This window comes from Phyllostomus discolor, chromosome 3 (genome assembly GCF_004126475.2).
Source record: "Phyllostomus discolor isolate MPI-MPIP mPhyDis1 chromosome 3, mPhyDis1.pri.v3, whole genome shotgun sequence".
NCBI lineage: Eukaryota > Metazoa > Chordata > Mammalia > Chiroptera > Phyllostomidae > Phyllostomus > Phyllostomus discolor.
The window spans coordinates 134,190,101-134,210,905 of record NC_040905.2 but is presented as its reverse complement, the minus strand read 5'-3'; the positions used below and the strand labels follow the sequence as shown (position 1 = coordinate 134,210,905).

The 20,805-nt window shown below is 40.8% G+C and overlaps 1 protein-coding gene across 3 annotated transcripts in view; it reads left to right on the top strand.

Moving 5' to 3' along the window:
• Positions 1–20,805, top strand: part of FANCC (FA complementation group C) — a 314,032-nt gene that overhangs the window by 271,413 nt on the left and 21,814 nt on the right. For 2 of the 3 annotated variants that reach the window (XR_004902148.1, XM_036021475.1), the window contains exons 9-10: positions 7,769–7,821; positions 9,113–9,212. The exons of the other annotated variant lie outside the window; for it this stretch is intronic. Coding sequence is in view for 1 of the 2 variants with exons in the window: in XM_036021475.1 (XP_035877368.1) it covers positions 7,769–7,821; positions 9,113–9,212 (153 nt within the window). In the remaining variant the exon portion in view is untranslated. The remainder of the gene's footprint in view (positions 1–7,768; positions 7,822–9,112; positions 9,213–20,805) is intronic. 3 annotated transcript variants of the gene reach the window in all.

Below are 20,805 nucleotides of genomic sequence, written 5' to 3'. Positions count from 1 at the left end.
TTTGTTGAGGTACGGGAATGAGCTGTCCTAGACACAGAGAAGATAAACAATGCCATTCTGGGTAGCTGTGAGAGATGGGAAGGGGATATACATCCAGCAGAACAATCTGGTCCATAAGAAGAGGAAGCCAGAGTCCAGAGCTCTTTATCATTATTGTCCATTCATCCTCCGACATTTAATGAAAGAAATGCAGGTGGTGTCAGGAGCTAGAAGAAAGACAAAGTTCATGTTACTGATTGCCTTCTGGTGACGTAGTTTCTCTAGACTTGAAATAATCAGTATATGGAAATTATTAGACCACATGGAGAAGAGAGAAGAGAAAAGCTTGAGAAGGAAGAGAAAGAACAGATTTTGGTAGGATGGAGAAAATCAAACAAACAGATGGACTCCAAGAAAGGTTTTCTTTCTTTCCTCATTTTAATAGGAAAGGCAATTGCCTGGGTTGTGGGGCTTCAGAGCTAGGGTTTGTAGCTGTGGGCTGCAGAGTGGCTTGTGGTATATACTGTAGGGTCCCATATTACAAGTCAAACAGGAAACAGGTTAAAATGTTTGCCTTTTCCCTCGAAAGGATGCCATAAAAAGGGGGAAAGTTATGGCTTCTAAAGAACCATGAATTAAGACTTTAATTCTATTTGGAGGATTCCCTTGATAAGAAAAGCAGCTTAAGTTTGCTTTTGTGATTTGATATCACTGGGACATATGCCTGGCCTGTGAGCATACTGAGCTTCATGAGGTGACTCAATGACCCTGAAATTATGTGTTCAGGAAGTGTGAAGAGTCTTATTTTAACAACTATCGGTAAAGGCCACGGATGGGAAAAAGCTGTTCACAGCTCTGGCATGGCAAGGGAGATGTTTTAAAATAAAAATTTCTGCCATTGCTGTTTCAACAGGGTTTTCCTGCCTCCTCGCATCATATCTGTTTTTAAAGCTAAACAAGTTGTGGAAGCAGGTTGACAGCAACCAAAGGTCTGAAATATTTGGACAGAAAGAAATTGAAGAAGTGAGTGCATTGGTGTGGAGAGAGCAGTCAGATTCCACAGAGTCTGGAGAAATTTAAAACATTGGATTAAGATGTTTTGCTAGAAACCATTGCATAAAGGAAAAGCGGTCCAAGCTCTAATCTTTTAGCAAACTGAATCAGATTTTTTTTTTGCTTCTCCCTTTGATGTCCATGGTAGCCATATTCTACACATTGGACCATCCTTTTCTTTACCATTTGTAAATCTTTGTAATTTGTATTGAATGATTTTCTACTAGCATCAAATTTATAGAGTGGTTCTAGAGAAGTTAGACCATTTAGAACAAAAGGAATGGTCCTATCATCATTTAGTCTTGGTTTTCTACCAGTACGTTTTCAGGCTCTCTGTCTCCCTGTCTGCATGTACGTGGTCGTGTTGCTTGGTCTTATAAACACTCTTAGGAGAGTGTTTACTCAGGAGGCATGTTGTCTATGTATGAAACTGGCAAATTTGACAAATCACTTTTCTTCCAGACATGCCGTTTGCTTTTCACTTCTTGTTTGATTTTTTTCGTAAGTCACAAATCTCTTCAAATAATTAATAGGAGATCACCCTGTCATTTTAACAAGTGGTGATGCCCTTGCCCAGGGCCCTCTATGACAGCCTGTAGTGGCAGAGTGTGAACACTAGATGGCACACATTCAATGTTACAACTCAAAACACCAGTGCCGAACCAACAGTGGAAAAGAAAGCCTGTGGATATAAAGCACCATTCTTTCCTCAGAGTGATCCAGAAAACGTGAGAGACAAAGCATATCCTTTATTCTTTTTTTCTTTTTTTTAATTGGGAGAGAGGGTATGAAAAAGTATTTTCCAAAGCTAGTCATATCAAGCATGATATGACTCAAAGAAATTCCCTATAGATCCTCATCCACTAACACTTGGATGCTATTATAACACATCCGATTTAGGACACAGATGGCATATTCATTTGGCTTACTCTCATGCTTTGAGCTCTGGTCAAAAGGATATGGAACCTGGTCAGGCCCACTAAAGCCCCACCCAGGCCACAGTAGATCAGCTTCTGCAAATTTAAACCATCAAAACCCATCACAAAGATATTTGTGAACTAAATTAGATCACTTTCATCATTCAAGGTGATGGTATCTTGATTTTTTTTTTATTAACCATCTTTTCATACTAGATAATTTAAACTGCTAAATTCATGGTGCACTCAGATGCAATACTATTTAGTCCAATGTGGAAGTGGTCACTGCTTTCCTAAATATTAAATTATTATGTATTCATCACCTAATAGGAAGGAAAAGATAGCTGGCCCAGATCTGACCTTAAGGTACTTCTAGGCCATGTGAGGAGGTCAAAAGCAATAAAACTAGCAACACAGGCAGGCTCTGTGTTTCATGGCTGCATGCTGTTAGAAAGCATTTTAAATTATTATGTGATACTTGTTGACTGTCTTTTTTCTGGATCATATGGGCTTATTGTAGAAAATGTGGAACGTGCATGAATATATAGAGGAAATAAAGTTTTCCCATAGTCTCCTTGCCCCAGGAGAATCACTGTATGCATTTGTATGCAAGGCTTTTTCAATTTTTTCTAACTCAAAGGATTGTGTTAATTTTCTTTTTTTAAAATTATATTTTGTTGATTTATGCTTGTCCTAATTTTTCCCCCTTTGCCCCCTCCACCCAGCACATCCCACTCCCTCAGGCAATCCCCACACCATAGTTCACGTCCATGGGTCATGTGTATGAGTTCTTTGGCTGCTCTATTTCCTATACTGTGCTTTACATTCCCATGGCCATTCTGTAACTACCTGTTTGTACTTCTTAATCCCCTCACCTCTTCACCCATTCCCCCACACTTCCCTCCCATCTGGCAACCATCAAAATGCTTTCAGTATCCATGATTCTGTCTCTCTTCTTCTTCATTTCTTAGTTTGTTTTATAGATTCAATTGTTGAAAGATATGGGAGGGTTTTTTTGCCTTTTTATTGTTCATAGTTTTGATCTTCTACTTTTTCTTAAGTCCTTTTATTTTTTTTTTAATTTATTTATTTTTTAGAGAGAGTGGAAGGGAAAGAGAAAGAGCGGGAGAGAGACATCAATGTGTGGTTGCCCCTCATGTTCCCGCAACTGGGGACCTGGCCTGCAACCCAGGCATGTGCCCTGACTGAAATCGAACCGGCGAACCTTTGGTTCGCACCCTGCGCTCAGTCCACTGAGCTACACCAAGCAGGGCTTAAGTAAGTCCCTTTAACATTTTATGTAATAATGGCTTGGTGATGATGAACTGCTTAGTTCTTTCTTGTTTGGGAAGTCCTTTATCTGTCCTTTGATTCTAAATGATAGCCTTGCTGGGAACAGCAATCTTAGCTGTAGGTCCCTGTTTCTCATGACTTAAAGTCATGAAAATATATTTATTGACAGTCCCTCCTAGCCTGTAAAGTTTCTCTTGAAAAATCAGCTGACAGTCTTATGGGAACTCCCCTATAGGTAACTAACTTCTTTCCTCTTGCTGCTTATAAGATTCTCTCTTTAACTTTTGGCATTTTAATTGTGATGTGTCTTAAAGTGGGCCTCTTTGGGTCCAACTTGGGTGGGACTCTGTGCTTCCTGGACTTGTAAGTCTATTTCTTTCACCAAATTAGGGAAGTTTTCTCTCATTATTTTCAAATAGATTTTCTTTTTTTTTATAGCTGATATTTCTTTTTTATTTTTATTTTTTAAATATATTTTATTGATTATGCTATTACAGTTGTCCTATTTTCCCGCCTTCACTCTCCTCCACCCTGTACACCCTCTCCCACCCATATTGCCCCCTTCAGTCATATCCATGTGTCATACTTATAAGTTCTTTAGCTTCTACATTTCCCATACTATTCTTACCCTCCCCCTATCTATTTTCAACCTACAATCTATGCTACTTATTCTCTGTACCTTTTCCCCCTCCCCTCTCTCCTCCTCCCACTCCCCTGTTGCTAACCCTCCATGTGATCTCCATTTGTGTGGTTCTGTTCTTGTTGTAGTTGTTTGCTTAGTTTCTTTTGGTTTTGCTTTAGGTGTGGTTGTTAATAATTGTGAGTTTGCTGTCCTTCTACTATACATGTTTTTTCTGTATCTTCTTTTCTTAGATAAGTCTCTTTAACATTTCATAAAATAGATGAACTCCTTTAACTTGACCTTATCTGAGAAGCACTTTATCTGCTCTTCCATTCTAAATGAAAGCTTTGCTGGATAGAGTAATCTGGGATATAGGTCCTTGCCTTTCATGACTTGGAATACTTCTTTCCAGCCCCTTCTTGCCTGTAAGGTCTCTTTTGAGAAATCAGCTGATAGTCTGATGGGAATTCCTTTGTAGGTTACTGTCCCCTTATCTCTTGCTACTTCTAGGATTCTCTCCTTCATTTTTACCTTGGCTCATGTAATTATGATGTCCCTTGGTGTATTTCTTCTTGGGTCCAACTTCTTTAGGGCTCTCTGAGCTTCCTAGATTTCCTGGAAGTCTATTTCCCTTGCCAGAGTGGGGAAGTTCTCCTTTATTATTTGTTCAAATACATGTTCAATCTGTTACTTTTCCTCTTCCCCTTCTGGTACCCCTATAATTCGGATGTTGGAATGTTTAAAGATGTCCTGGAGGTTCCTAAGCTTCTCCTCGTTTTTTTGAATTCTTATTTCTCCATTCTTTTCTGTTTGGTTGTTTTTTTTCTTCCTTCTGGTCCACTCCATTGATTTGAGTCCTCGTTTCCTTCCCATCACTATTGGTTCTCCGTGCATCTTCCTTCATCTCTTTTATGATAACTTGCATTTTTTTCATCTAATTTGCGCCCAAAATCAACCAATTTCGTGAGCTTCCTGATCACCAGTGTTTTGAACTGTGCATCTGATATGTTGGTTATCTCTTGGTCGCTCAAAAGGATGAGTCCTGGAGCACTGATATGTTCTTCTGTTGGAGACATGTCTCTTTCTCTCTCTCTTTTTTTTTTTTTTTTGGTCTGGTCGCTCTTGTTATGGTGAGGGGCGGAGAGCCTTAGGTGTTCACCGGGGCTGGGCACCCCAGTTGCTAGACTGTGACATTGTAAGTGTGGGCAGGGGCAGGGGCGCTAGGGAACAATGGCGGTAGCTCCGTTCTCCTGGGACCTCAGTCCCTTCTCTGGGATCCTGGGTTGCACACTCTGCCCTGGTCCACAATCGCTGCCTCACTGGGTCCGCCAGCTGCCACTTGCGAACTCAGGGTCCACCCGCTGAGATCTTGTGCGCCCCAGATGCCTTACACGCTCCCGGTTGCCTTATGTGCCCACTGCTCTCTGCTTTCTGCACTGCCACCCGTGCTGTGACCCGCGCCCGGCTGCTCTTCTCTGCCCCTCCTACCAGTGTGGATGAATGGGTCTACTTCAACTTCTTGGCTGTCTGACTTCCATTGAGATAAGTTCTCTGTCAGTTCTGGGTGTTATTCTGCCTCTAAATTGTTGTTGTTCTAATCTTGGTTGTGCGTGGAGGTACGGTGCATCCACCTATGCCTCCATCTTTCTGGAAGTCCCCATTTTTTTCAAATAGATTTTCAATTTCTTGTTCTTTCTCTTCTCCTTCTGGCACCTCTATGATGTGAATATTGGAACATATGAAGTTGTGCCAGAGCCTCCTTATACTTTTCCTCATTTTTTTGGATTCTTTTTTCTTCTTGTTCTGGGTGGTTGGCTGTTTTGGGTTTTTTTTTGCTTCCTTATGTTCCATATCATTCATTTGATTATTGGTTTCATCCACTCTACTGTTGTTTCCCTGTAAATTGTTCTTTATTTTAATTAGTGAATTCTTCATTTGTGACTGGGTATTTCTTATGCTGTTGAGATCCTTACCAGGTTCCTTGAGCATCCTTATAACCAGTGTTTTGAACTCTGCATCTCATACGTTGCTTATTTCCATTTCATTTAGCTCTTTTTCTGAAGTTTTGATCTGTTCTTTCATTTGGGCCATGTTTCTTTGTTTTGTTTTCTTTTTTTTTTCTTTTTCTTTCTTCTTTTTTTTTTTGGTCAGCTTTCCTGTGTGTGTTTCTATGTGTTAGGTAGAGCTGCTATGACTTCCTGTCTTGGTAGCATGGCCTAATGTAGTGGGTATCCTGTAGGGTCCAGTGGGACACCCTCCTTTTGTAGTTGAGCTTTGATTGCTGTTGGCAGGTTAATGGCAGTGATTTACCCAGGCCAGTCAGCTGCAAGGACTGTCTGTCCACTGACCACCAACGTCTGGGCTCTGGAGTCCACTGAGTCTGCCCCTTGAGCATGTCACTTGTCCAGGTGATTGTGTGGTTGTGCTCCAATGTGGTCTCTAGCTGTCCACCGGCTGTGCAGGCTGTGGGGTTTCCCAGGTGGTGCAGGCCAAGGTTGTGTTCTGTCTGGGGCCATGTGGAAGAAGTTATGAAACAATTTGCATTTGGCTGCTACTTGTGCTGGGCTTAGATGTACCATAGCAAGTCCATGCTGTGAATGTAGGCTGGCTGCTGCTTGTGCCGGGCCTGGGGCCACTTAGCAAGAGTATAGGGTCTAGGGGCTCACTGAGACTGGCTGTTACTTGTTTGAGAGGATTTGGGAAGGTCTGAAGCATGAGCCAAGACCAGCCATTCATATGGAAAAGCCACTGTTAATAACTTGAGTGGGCACATGATTGGGTGGGATGGAGACTCAGAATCACCAGTGTGGAACAAACAGTGTTAGGCAGGTTGATGGAGTCTCAGATATGGCACTGGCCTGCTGATTTGTGGTTCTGTGTGGGGAGGGCTTAGAAAAGGAATGATGGCCTCTGCCCACAGTTCTGTCTGGGAGAAAGCTATCCCCCAGCTCTCACCCTGATACCAGACACTCAGTTGCCATATGCCTTTCAAGCTCCTACCCTGGTGCTGGAGCTCAGAGGTAGTGAGTCTGAGTAAGTCTGTATGTGGGCCATTTAAAAGGAACTGCTCAGGAAATCAGCAGTTTCTTCTACTGAGCCAATCCCTGCTAGTTTTTGTAGCCAGAAATTATTGGGACTTATCTTCCTGGCATTGGAACCTTGGGCTGGGGACCCTGGTTTTGGGCTGGCACCCCTTGCTCCTGAGGTATCCCTCCCATTTTTTATTTACTACACATGGATGTGGGACCAGCCCATTCCACATCTCCACGTTTCTGCATCTGAGCCCATCGTACCAGTCTGGATGGATGTGGTTTCTTTAATTTCATAGTTGTTGGACTTCTAATCAACTCTATTTCTGACAATTGTGATTGATGATTGTTCTATACTTTAGTTGTAATTTTGATATGGTTGTGTGAGAAGGTGAGCCATATTTACCTATGCCTCCATCTTGACTGGAAGTTTTATTCAGCCTTTTTACTGAAGGAAATGGCAATTTGTTAGTCCATTAACTATCTAATACACCTGGGGGAAGTTGTTTGCCACAGGTAATGACAGATAAAATAGTAGGATGTGAAATGGCCCTTCCATCTGGCCCCAACTGAATGCAGGGTGCTGAAACTGATGTCCATGATCCGAATGTGAGGTTTCACATGGAGCACGGGAAAGCTCTGTCATTTGGGAGGCTGTATGTACAAGATTAAGGCATCAGCAGTTTGGGTATCTAGCAAGAAACTTCCTCGTGGTTTGTAAACAGCTGTCTTCTCATAGTTTCACACAAGTCAGAAAGCTAGGTTCATTTTATAGCCACCAGCAGTTCTAGACAACTCATTTGCCTGTTAATAGCAAGTTTTTACTGATGAAATGCTTCTGATATTTTACTTTCTCTTGGTCTTTTCCTTTACAGCCTGAAGCAGCCTGTCACCCTGCCATATTCAGAATAGTTGATGAGATGTTCAGGTAAATGTTGTGCTATTTCTGCATATAATTGATTTTAAAATGCCCAATTTCCAAGTATAAATAAAAAACTCTGTGGTAGTCTCTGGCTATATCATGGGGAAATTAGTTTCTGATTCCATCTGACGACTCTGAGCTTTTTGGTGAAGCCCAAATGTTCATGTATATTTAAAAGCCAATGCTTAAGAATTTAAATAATTTTATCTTTTAACCTTTTAAAATTCTAATAATAATGGTACAAAAGAGTTGAATTAGATTTTTAATCATTAAATGGTTATGTAGGCTTTTTCTCAGCTCAAAACAAAGTGTAGCAGTGTACTCCCTTCACCACATGAGGGCTGACCAATCTTTTAAAAGGGTTTTTAAAGCTAAGGAAAAAATGGGAAAAAGAAATAAATAATTCTATCTTAACAGACCTCTTCTGAAAGGTAAAATCAGCTATGCAAGTTATCTTACAACACACTGATTTTTATTTTGCAATTGAGCACTTCTTGGGAAACACATTGGATTTACAAGTGCTCAGAGATGAGACTACTGGGCACCAGTTTGGGTAATGGCTGACCAGTATTGGGAGACTTGACCCCTGCTTAGGAGCTTGTCACCAGGAGAGGGTTTACAGTCTCTTCAGGGCTGCTAGCATGGCCAGGATGTCTGCCCTTTCTGTCTCACTCCACCTCGCAGTCAGTGGTAGGGGCTTCAGAGCAGCGGCAGACACTAGGGAAATTTTTACAACAGTAAATCACCTAGCACTTGGGTTGGTCTTGAAACATACCTTATTTCTATAAGGATAGAAATAAGAAACCAATGGCATTTTGGGTTTAAAGCTAGCAAGGTTTGAACTGCTTTTTTGTTTAAACTTAAAAAAAAATTAATTGGATGAAAATGCATGGACAATAACCAGCTCCATGCAGATTCTTCCACCACTTTGGTGGGTAGATTTGACCAAGCCATTTCCCCTCCTTGACCAGCTCTTTCTCCACGTGAAAAAGCAAAAGATCCGTTGCTGTTGCATGTCTGGGCATATTGTGTACAAATAAATATTTGTGGAGCATTCAGGCCTATGTGGAAAGTATCTTCAGTGCTTAATAATTTCAAATCCAAGGAAGGGAGTGCTGCACGTTACCATTTCAGTCTTTAGAAAGGAGTGGCAGAGCTCTCCTGCTTTACAGAGGGACTGACATCTGAAGCTTACGGCACAAAAAGAATGTTTCCACTCTTCTCTCATACAATTCAGGTTCATATGTTTACTAAATCAGTCACTAAATGTCTTGTGCTCTGGCCTTGCATTGCTCAGGTATGCACTCCTGGGAACCGATGGAGCCCCAGAAGTACTAGCCACCATTCAAGTATTTACATTGTGCTTTGTAGAAGCTCTGAAAAAAGAAAACAACCAGGTTTGTTATATTGCATATATTATTCATTTTTCCAAAGAAAAGAAAGACTGCTCAGAGTATTTGGCTAATCGTTGAAAGGAGCACTTAATTTTCAATGATTTTGATAGACTGTTTTGCTCACAAAGAAAGTTTCCAAATGCATGCTCCAGCAAAGGTAACACTATTTTAATTCAAATAGTTTCTGTCTGTCCTGTGCCCTGGTACCCAGAATCATTTATCTGCTGTTGTGTCAGAGAACTCTGTCATGCCAACCCTGAAAGATGAATTTTCCAAGCCCTGTGTGTATACTGTCTGCCAAGTGGGACCACCCGTCCCAGACCAGCAACAGGCATCCTAGAGTCCATGCAGCATGTGCTGAGAAGGAAATGCCTCTTATTACAAAGCAATACTGGACATTCTTAATTATTAGAGTTTTCTTTCCTTTGAGAAACTCAAATGTGAATTGCATTCTTCCAGGAGAGAGGTAGTGAGAATAAGGAAAGATTTGAATAACTGTCGAAGAGGAGCTGAAAATGGTAGGGACCAAGAGGTGCTAGTTGGACACAGTGAGCAGGAAGCCAGGCTCAGGGCCTGCAAGAAGACCTGCACTACAGGGCTCCCTCCTGGCTGGGGCCAGGAGACAGCAGGCAAGGACCACTGACCGGTTAGAGTGACCCTGTGGAACAACAACCTTTTCTACCAGAGAGCTTTTGCCTTTGGGCATTTGAAATAGCCCAAACCTTTGTGAGTTGCTTGCCTGTTTAAGGGCCTGAGTCCACTGAAGCTTCCTCGGAGGTATGGCATGGTCCCTCATGATGCTCTCGACAGTGTGACTAAGGAGAATAGTGTTGTGATGCTCAGCTCTGCTGAAATCCCACACACCTCTACCCCAACGACTGCTGAGGTTTTATCATTGCTGTTTAAGACAGTAATAAATATTTATGATGTATTTTTTCCATCCTCTCTTTCCCTGGGGAAGTTAGCTAAACTGTAGCAGTGTTATCAATGATACCCTCCTGGAATTCAGGAGAAGAATTCTGCCGAAAGGCGCTGACTGGCCCTCATTCTTATTTTGCAGCATAACTATAACTACCTTCTGTTCTCCTTTATACGTTCTTTGTATTCCCAACTAGATGGCCTTTTAGAAAGTCTCTCCCTTGACCTGTAACACATACCTAGGTTGGGGTGGAAGACACTAGTGAAAGAAGTGCTGCTCCTCAGTGTTAGCTTGAGTCTGTTTTTCTTACCAGCTTTGCTCCTCCAGAGTGTTGGCCTTGGGCACTACAGATTTGGACTTGATTTGCAGTTGCTTTTAATTAATTAATTTAGTTTTATTTTTTATTGAGGTATAATTGACATATTCTGCTAGTTTCAGGCGTACGACATAATGATTGAATATTTGTATATTGTAATACGATCTTCACAACAAGTCTAGTTAACATCTGTCACCAACCAGTTACGAATTATTTTCCTGTGATGAGAACTTTTAATATCTACAGTCTTAGCAATTTTCAAATATGCAATACAGTATTAGAAACTTTATTTTATTATATCTATACATTACATCCCCATGAACTTTATATTTTATAGCTGAAGTTTGTGCCTTTTGATTGACTACCTTGACTGATTTCATCCACCTCTATCAACCACCAATGTGGTCTCTGTATCTGAGTTTGGACTTCCTCCCGCCCTCCCTCCCTCCCTCCCTCCCTTCCTTTTTTTCTTTCTTTCCTAAAATTGCACATATAATTGAGATCATACAGTATTTGTCTTTCTCTGTCTGACTTATTTCACTTAGCATAATGCCCTTGAGGTTCATCCATATTGTCCCAAATGTCAAGATATCATTTTTATATGGCTAACTAAATAATATTCTATTGTATATACACACAGCACCTTTTATCCACTCATCCATTTGATGGACACTTAGGTTGTTTCCATGTATTAGATATTCCAAATAATGCTGCAGTGAACATGAGGATGCATACTAGGGCAGACCCAAGAAATGGAATTTATTTATTTAAAAATTGTAAAGGACTGCTTGAAAAAAAATCATGTGTTTTTTCTTCCATGTTTAAACTTCAGTCACTTTCCAAGTATTTTCCATATGATGCAATATACCTATTGAGACTTTTTTCACTGCTCAAAACATTTTTTGATCTTGTTAATTTTGATGTATTTTAGTGCTTCTGCTGTTTTTTGTTTCACCTCTTTCACACTAGCAAAACGTTTGCCTTTGAGGACTTTTTCATCTGGGGAAACAAAAAAAGTGTTGCTTGGGCAAGATTGGGTGAATAGGGAGGATGAGAAATAGGGTCATTGCCGTTTTTGGTCAAAAACTGCTGAGTACTCACTGCAGTGTAGGCAGGTGTACTTGTAAATCACCCATCATGAAATGGACACTTTGAAAGAATCTTCAAAAAAAATTCAGTGAGGCAGAACTAGCCTCTCACAATGCCAGCTGGTACATGGATACAGATGGGTTCCTAGAACACTCATCTGATGGCAGGAGCCTGTACTACAGGGTACCCACCGTCCAGAAGATAAATCCAGTTTTTCTGGGGCCCCCTGTCATATATCTTTTTGAGTTTGTGTTTTCATTTTTGTCACATACCTACTCAGGAGTAGAATTTCTGCATCATATGGTAGCTGTGTTTTTTTAGGAACTTCCATACCATGTTTTATAGAGGCTGCAACAGTTTACATTGCCACCAACAGTGTATAAGGGTTCCCTTTTTTCCACATCCTTGTCAGCATTTGCTATTTTTTATCCTTTTGATAACAGCCATTCTAACAGGTGTGAGGTGATATCTCATTGTCGTTTTGATTTGCATTTCCCTGATGACTAATGATGTTGAGCTTCTATTCATGTAACCATTCATGTCCCCGTTGGTAGTAGTACACTGGGAAAGTGTGCCACAGTATAGCTATTTCCTGGTGGTGGGCATTTGGGTGGTTTCTACCTTTTGTTTTCTTTTACAAACAGTGTTTCCCTGAACATTCTTTGATATATACTTAGGAATAGAAGTGCTGGTTATTACGAATGCAAAGTTCTGCTTCTATAGATACTGCCAAATTGTTTTCATTACACTCTACACACACACACACCCACACACTCACAGAGAAGTGTATAAGAAATCCCATTAGTCCACATTCTTTCCCTTTGTCAGGAATGTTTATTTTCATTCTCTTTTTATCCTTTCCTTTCACCCATTTTATTTGGAAAGCACAGTGCAACTCCATCAATGTGCTCAATCAGGCTAGTAGGCAAACACTTAAAATTGTCCCGACAAGCCACTTTTTCTGACCCTGCATAATAGCTCAGTACAAACAGCAACTCAGTTCAGAATCTGGTTCTACTAGTGGCAGAATCTAATAATGTACTAGACTAAGTCTTCCACACATAAAAGTTACAAACTCTGGCCCTGGCTAGTGTGGGCCAGTGGATTGGGTGCCAGCCTGCAAACCAGCGGGTCACTGGTTCAATTTCTAATCAGGGCAGATGTCTGGGTTTGTGGGCCAGGTCCCTGGTTGGGGGCGTGTGAGAGGCAACTGGTCAACGTATGTCTCGCACATCGATATTTCCTCCCTCTCTTTCTCCCTCCCTTCCCATCTCTCTAAAAATGAAGAAATAAAATTTTTAAAAAACTATAAACTCTGGGGAAAATATTTTTAAGAACGATTTGAAGGTACTGGAGAGTAACCAAAAAAGCAGATAGAAACTGGAGTGAATTCAGCCCTTGAAAAAGGAAATTTCATTTGTATTCTTCTTACTTTCCTCAGAGGGCTCTCATGTAAGGGATGGGAGCGGAGTTAAGGGGAGTTAATATGTGGCCAGAACTCAAGACACAATCTGATTGACTTGAGTATCAAAAGGCAAAGCTGTGGGCTATCAGAGGAACAAAAAATAGATTGGAAAAAGAAACTAATATCAAAAGATAGACCTAATTTCAAACATAGCTACAAGTACATGAAAAGTTAACTGAAAATTATATAGCAGTAAAAAGGCTGATAATTTAGTCTGAATGAAAAACTGAGACCCAACTATATGTTGTTTTCAAGAGACTCATTTTAATTATAAAGATACAGATATAAGTAAAAATAAGGAAATAGATATGTTATGATTTTAAATAATAAGCACAAGAAAGTTGGTATGATTCCACTAGCAGCAAACAGATTAGACTTCAAGACAAGGAGTATGACCAGAGATTAATGAGGGACATTTTATAATGACAAATTCATCGGGTAAATACCAATTATAAACAGATATGTACCTAATAACAAACAGAGTTCTGAAATACATAAAGCAAAAACTGACAGAAATAAAAATAGAAATAGATAAATCCAGGCACACATAAAAATATTTAGGATTAAATTTAACAAAAGGTGTATAAGACCTCTACATAGAAAACTAAAATATTGCTGAGGTAAATGAAGAAAACTGAAATATATGAAGAGAAAAACCATATTCATGATTTGTTGAGATGCCTATTCTCCCCAAATTGAGTTGTTGCTTCAATGTGATCCCAGTCAAAATCCCAGTAGGTGTTTTTAAAACAAATTGACAGGCTGATTTTATTTATTTATTTTTAATCTTTAAGTATATTTTATTGATTATGCTGTTACAGTAGTCCCAGTTTTTTTTCCATTTGCCCCCTTCTGCCCTGTGCCCTCCTTCCTTCCAGCAACACCCCCCACCCCTTTAGTTTATGTCCATGGGTCATGCATGTAAGTTCTTTGGCTTCTCCATTTCCTGTATTATTCTGAACATCCACCTGTCTATTTTGTTCCTACCAATTATGCTTCTTGATCCCTGCACCATTTTCCCCATTCTACTCCTTCCCCCTTGCAGCTGATAACCCTCCAAGTGATCCCCATACTCATGATTCTGTTCCCATTCTAGTTGTTTGCTTAGTTTTTGTTTTTATTTTTTAGATTCAGTTGTTGATAGTTGTGAGTTTGTTGTCATTTTAATGTTCATAGTTTTGATCTTCTTCTTTTTCTTAATAAGTACCTTTAACATTTCATATAATAATGGCTTAGTGATGATGAAGTCCTTTAGCTTTACATTGTCTGGAAAGCACTTTATCTGCCCTTCCATTCTGAATAATAGCTTTGCTGGATAGATTAATCTAGGTTGTATGTCCTTGCTTTTCATCACTTTGATTACTTCTTTCCAGCCCCTTCTAGCCAGCAGCTTCTTTTCAGAAATCAGCCAACAGTCTTATGGGAATGCCTTTGTAGCTCACTCCTTGCTTATCTCTTGCTGCTTGTAAGATTCTCTTTATCTTTAGCCTTTGGCGTTTTATTATGATGTGTCTTGGTGTGGTACTCTTTGGGTCCAACTTGGTTGGGATTCTCTGAGGATTCCTGGACTTGCATGTGTATTTCCTTCACCAAATTAAAGAAATTTTCTTTCATTATTTTTTTTTTCAGATAGATTTCCGATATCTTGTTCTCTCTCTCCTCCTTCTTGCACCCCTATGATGCAAATACTGGAACACATGAAGTTGTCGCCAGAGGCTACTTATACTGCCCTCATTTTGGGGGGATTCTTTTTTCTTCTTTTGTTCTGGGTGGTGGTTGTTTTGTTTTTTTTTTTTTTTTGCTTCCTTATGTTCCATATCATTGATTTGATTATTGGCTTCATCCACTCTACTGTTGTTTCCCTGTAAATTGCTCTTTATTTTAATTAGTGAATTCTTCATTTGTGGCTGGGTATTTCTTATGCTGTTGGGATCCTTACTAGGTTCCTTGAGCATCCTTATAACCAGTGCTTTCAACTCTGCATCTGATACATTGCATATTTCCATTTCATTTAGCTCTTTTTCTGAAGTTTTGATCTGTTCTTTCATTTGGGCCATGTTTCTTTGTCTCTTTGTTTTGCAGCATCCCTGTGTTTGTTTCTGTGTATTAGGTAGAGCTGCTTTGACTCTGTATCTTGGTAGTGTGTCCTCATGTAGTAGGTGTCCTGTAGGGTCCAGTGGCACAGCCTGCCCTATCACTGAAGCTATGTATTTGAGGTATGCCCTTTATGTGGGTTGACTGCACCCCACTCTTGTAGTTGAGCCTTGGTTGCTGTTGGCAGATCAATGGGAGGGATTTACCCAGATCAGTCACCTACAAGGACTTCCTGTGACCACTTACAACCAACCTCCAACCTCCATGGAGGATCAGCTGTGCAGGGGCAGGGTGGCGGTACTCTGACATGGTCTGTCTGTAGCTGCGCACTGGGTTTGCTGGCCCCTGGAGTTTCCTGGGTGGTGCAGACCAAAGTCAGCCCCCCACCTGTGTTTTGCCCAGGGCTGCCCTCTGTGAGCTACAAAGCAATGAGAAAGCTGCTACTTGTGCTGGGCTTGGAGATTGTCAGGCAAAGCCAAGCTGTGAAACTAATCTTGCTGCTGCTAATGCCCAGTCTGGAGCTCCCTGAGGCCACCTGTTGCTTGTTTGATATGATTTAGGAAGTTGTAAAGCATGAGCCAAGATCAGCCATTCATATGGAAAAATAGCTTGGGTGGGCCCGTAAGTTCAATGAGGCAGAGTCTCTGGGGATCTTCAAGGTGGGTCAAACAGTGTTAGCCAAGTTGATGGAGCCCCAAACATGACAGCAGCCTGGTAGCACCATGGCTCTGCATGGGGAGGGATTAGAAAAGGGACAATGGACTCTACTTGCCCCAATGCCAGACACTTCAGCCTCTCCCAGTATGCCATTGGTGCCCTTCAAGCTGCCACCTTGGCACTGGAGCTCAGAGGAAGTGAGTCTGAGTACATGAGTCTGTGTGTAGGTTCTTTAAGAGGAACTGGTTGGGGCTCCAGAAGTTTTTCCAATGATTCAATCCCCACTGGTTTTTGCAGCTAGAAGTTGTGGAGACTTATCTTCGTGGCACTGCAACCTGGGAAGCCTAGTGTGGGGCTGGGCCTTCTCACTCCTGAGACATCCCCTCCCAGATTTTTGCCAACCACACATGGGTGAGGGACCAACCCATTCCACATTTGTGCCCTTCCTAACAGTCCAGATGGATATGGTTTATTTAATTCCATAGTTGTCAGACTTCCATTCAACTTGATTTCTGGTAGTTCTGTCTAATCATTGTTCTGTTTTAGTTGTAATTTTACTGTGGTTGTGTGAAGACGTGAGCCAGGTCTGCCTATGCTGCCATCTTGACCAGAAGACTGACAGGCTGATTTTAAAACTGATATGGAAGTGCCAAGGACCTAGAGTAGCCAGAATAATTTTGAAAAACAAAAGCAAAAAAAAAAAAAAATACCCAGAGAACTCACACTACCTGAATTCAAAACTTTAAGCTACAATAATCGAGACAGTGAAGTATTGGCAAAATAATAAATATAGGTCAGTGGAACAGAGCAGAATCCAGAAATAGATCTATACATATATTGTCAACTGATTTTTTACAGAGATGCTAAGGTAATTCAATGGGAAAAGGAAAATTTTCAACAAATGCTGTCAAAACATCTGAATATCCATTGGGAAAAAAATGAACTTTTACCTTACAAAACAAAATATTTAATTTGAGGTGGATCATAGACTTCACCATAAATGCTAAACTATAAAGCTTCTAGAAAAAAATGAGGAGAATTTTTTTTCTGGTATTGGAGTAATCTAAGATTTCTTAGAAGGGATGCAGAAAAGCACTGAGAAAAATGAATAAATTAGGTTTTATAAAGAATGGGTAAATGAGATAAAACTTCAGTTTTTTGATAGACATCATTAAGACAATGGAAAAGCAATTCACCAGCTGGGAAAAAATATTTTCAATACATGTATCTGACAGAGGACTTGTATCCAGAATAAATCTCTCTTACAACTTCATAAGGTACAACTCAGTTTTTTAAAATGGACAAAAGACTTGAACATATACCTCAGAAAATATATATAAGTTGGCAATAATGACGTGTAAATTGTTCAGCATGATTTGCAATTAGGAAACTGAATAGTAAACCATAATGAGGTAACATTTGACCCACTGAAATAGCTAAAGCTAATAAGATTTGGTTACCAGTACCAAATACTGGAGAGTATGTGCAGCAACTGGAAATCTTATAAACAGCTGATGGGAATGTGAAATGGTCCAACCATTTGGAAAATTATATGGCAGTTTCTTATAAAGTTAAACAGACATCTACTCTATGACCCAGTAATTCCATTTCTGTAGTATTTACCTAAGAAAAATGAAGGCCCTTGTCCACAAAAAGACATAAATATGAATGTTAATTGCAACTTTATTCATAATAGTCCCAAACTGGAAACAACCCAAATGCCCATCAGTAGGAGAGTGAATAAACAGATTAGGGTATATTCATACAGTGACTACTTCTAAGCAATAGGAAATATAATCAACTATGTACACACAATAACATGGACGAGTCTCAAAAAGATATGTGAGCCAAAGAAGCCAAACGCAAAAGAATATATATTCTTATATTCTTATGATTCTGTTTATATGAAATCCAAGAGTAAGTAAAACTAATCTCTCTCATTGAAATCAAAGTATCAGTTGCCAGGGTCAAGTGGAGGGGTTGACTACAATAGCCACAAGGGAACTTTTGGGGGATGATAGAAATGTTCTGTGTCTTCTTCTCCAAGAAGGACATACAGAGGATCCAGAGACACATGAAAAGATGCTCAGTATTGCTAGCTATCAGAGAGATGCAAATTAAAACCACAATGAAATACCACTTCACACCAGTTAAAATGGCCATCATAATAACCAAAGCAACAAACAGCAAGTGTTGGGGAGGTTGTAGAGGAAAAAGGACCCTAGTGCACTGTTGGTGGGATCGCAGACTGGTACAACCACTATGGAAAACAATATGGAATTTCCTCAGAAAACTAAAAATGGATCTGCCTTTTGACTCAGCAACTCCACTGCTAGGATTTTATCCTAAGAACCCTGAAACACCAATCCAGAAGACCCTATGCACCCCAGTATTCATAGCAGCACAATTTACAATAGCCAAGTGCAGGAAGCAACCCAAGTGCCCATCAGTCAATGAACGGATCAAAAAACTATGGTACATTTACACTATGGAATTCTATGCAGCAGAAAGAAAGAAGGAGCTCCTACCCTTTGCAACAGCATGGATAGAACTGGAAAGCATTATGCTAAGTGAAATAAGCCAGGCAGTGAAAGACAATTACCATATGATCTCACCTTTAACAGGAACCTGATCAACAAAACAAACAAGCAAAATATAACCAAAGACACTGACATAGAGAACAGGCCGACAGTGACCAGAGGGGAGGGAATTTCAGCAGAAATGGAGAAGGATTTACAGGAACAAGTATAAAAGACATGTGGACAAAAACTAGGGAGGAGTGGAAATGGGAGAGAGGTGGGGAGGGTTAGGAGGGGTGGGCCTGGATGGGAGTAAAGGACAGAAAACTGTACTTGAACAATAATTAAAATAAATTTTTTTTTAAATGACTCTTTTTTTAAAGATTTTATTTATTTGTTTATTTATTTTTTTAGAGAGGGAAGGCAGGGAGAAAGAGAGAGAGAGAGAAACATCAATGTGCAGTTGCTGGGGGCCGTGGCCTGCAACCCAGGTATGTGGCCTGACTGGGAATCAAACCTGCAACACTTTGGTTCGCAGCCCACGCTCAATCCACTGAGCTATGCCAGCCAGGGCTAATTAAAATAAAAAATTTAAAAAAAAGAGAAATGTTCTGTGTCTTAATTGGAATGGTGGTACATTGGACTTTACACATTCACCCAAACTTACTAAAATGTACCCTTAAAGTCCATGCACCTCACTGTTTCTAGATTTTAACTCAACTTTTTATAAAAGTATTTTAAAGGTCCTGTGCCTTTTGAGGGTAGAGATAGTAATAGCACTTTGGCCTTCACAGTATTGCGAGCACCATTGTTTCCTGTTTTGTGTTGTTGTTGTCATCGTCATCATCAAGATTGTGGCATAAGTAAACATGGTACACACCTTCTCCCACAACTACTTCAAAATTACAAGTGAACTACAGAACAGCCGTCATTCAGAACTGTCTGAAATCAAGCTGAATGAAAGTGTTACAACTGTCAAATTAAAGAAGAAAACACATCAAGACTAGTAGAAGGGGCAAAGACGTGGAATGGGCTGGTCCACACCCACATGTGGTAGATAAATATCAGAAAGGATATCTTAGGAGCAATGAGTCCCAGCCGCACACTAGGCCACCAAAGCCCAGGGTTCTGGTGCCAGGAAGAAAAGTTACCATAACTTCTGGCTGAAAAAACCAGAGGGGATTGAGACTGAGGAAGATGGAAGCTTTTGGATTCCCACGCACTTCCTCTTAAAGGGCCTGTGTACAGATGTACTTAGACTCAATCACTCTGATCTCCAGCATGGTCACAGCAGCTTGTAAGGCACAAGAGACATATGGGGAGGAGCTGAATTGTTTAGCATCAGGGTGAGAGCTGGAGGAGCAGCTTTCTCGTAGACAGAAGTGCTGGCTGAGGCTTTTGTTTCTTTGACAAGCCCTCCCCTCAACAGACAGAGCAGGCAGGTGCCATACCTGAGACCCAGTCAATCAGGCTCATACTCTTTGCCCCACCCTGGTGATTCCCTGAGGTCCTGCCCCACCCATCTTTTAGGCCCACTCAAGCTGTTTCCAGTGGCTATTCCATCCATATGGTGTATGGCTTGTCTTCGTTCATGCTACAGATATTCCTAAGTGTTCTCAGACAAGCAGTATTTTCCCTCAACCATCCCAAACCTCTCACTAAGTGACCCCAGGTCCGGCAGTATCGGTAGCTGGATTTGGTTTACAGCTTAGACTCACTGGGACACCTCTAAGCCCAGCACAAGTAGCAGCCACTGGCAGATTGCTTTGTAGCTTATATTGGGTGGCCCTGGGCAGAACACAGGCAGTGGCTGACCTTGGCCTGTACTCCCAGGAGGCCCCAGAGCCAGTGCACCCAGTGGATAGCTCCAGACCACATTGAAGTATCAGTACCCAACCACCTGCACAAGCAACACACTCAAGGGAAGACTCACCAGCCACCAGAACCCTGTTGAAAGAAGTCCTGCTATACAGGGTGGGCCCCAGTGGTTGGAGGTTGATAGTCAGTAGTCACATCCAGTCATTGCAGCTGGTCAGCTGGGTAAATTCCTCCCACTGATGTGACAACAACAATCAAATCACACCTACAAGAGGAAGATACACACAGTCCATACAATGGGTGCACTTCAAGCACCCAGCTTGGGTGATAGGGAAGGCTGTGCCACTAGAGCCTACAGGACATCTACTATATTAGGCCATCCTACCCATCCTGGGAGACATAGCAACTCTACCTAGTACATAGAACCAACACAGGGAGGCTGCCAAAATGAGGAGACAAACATGGCCTGAATGAAAGAACAGGACAAAACTACAGAAAGAGAGCTAAACGAAATGGAAACTAGCAATGCACCGGATGCAGAGTTCAAAACACTGGTTATAAGGATGCTCAGTGAACTTAGTAGGACTTTGACAGCATGAAAAAGAACCAGTTAGAAACAAAGACTACACTCAGTGAAATAAAGAATAACTTACAGGGAATCAACAATAGAGCAATGAAGCCAAGAATCAGATCAGCAATTTGGAATATAAAAAAGCCTC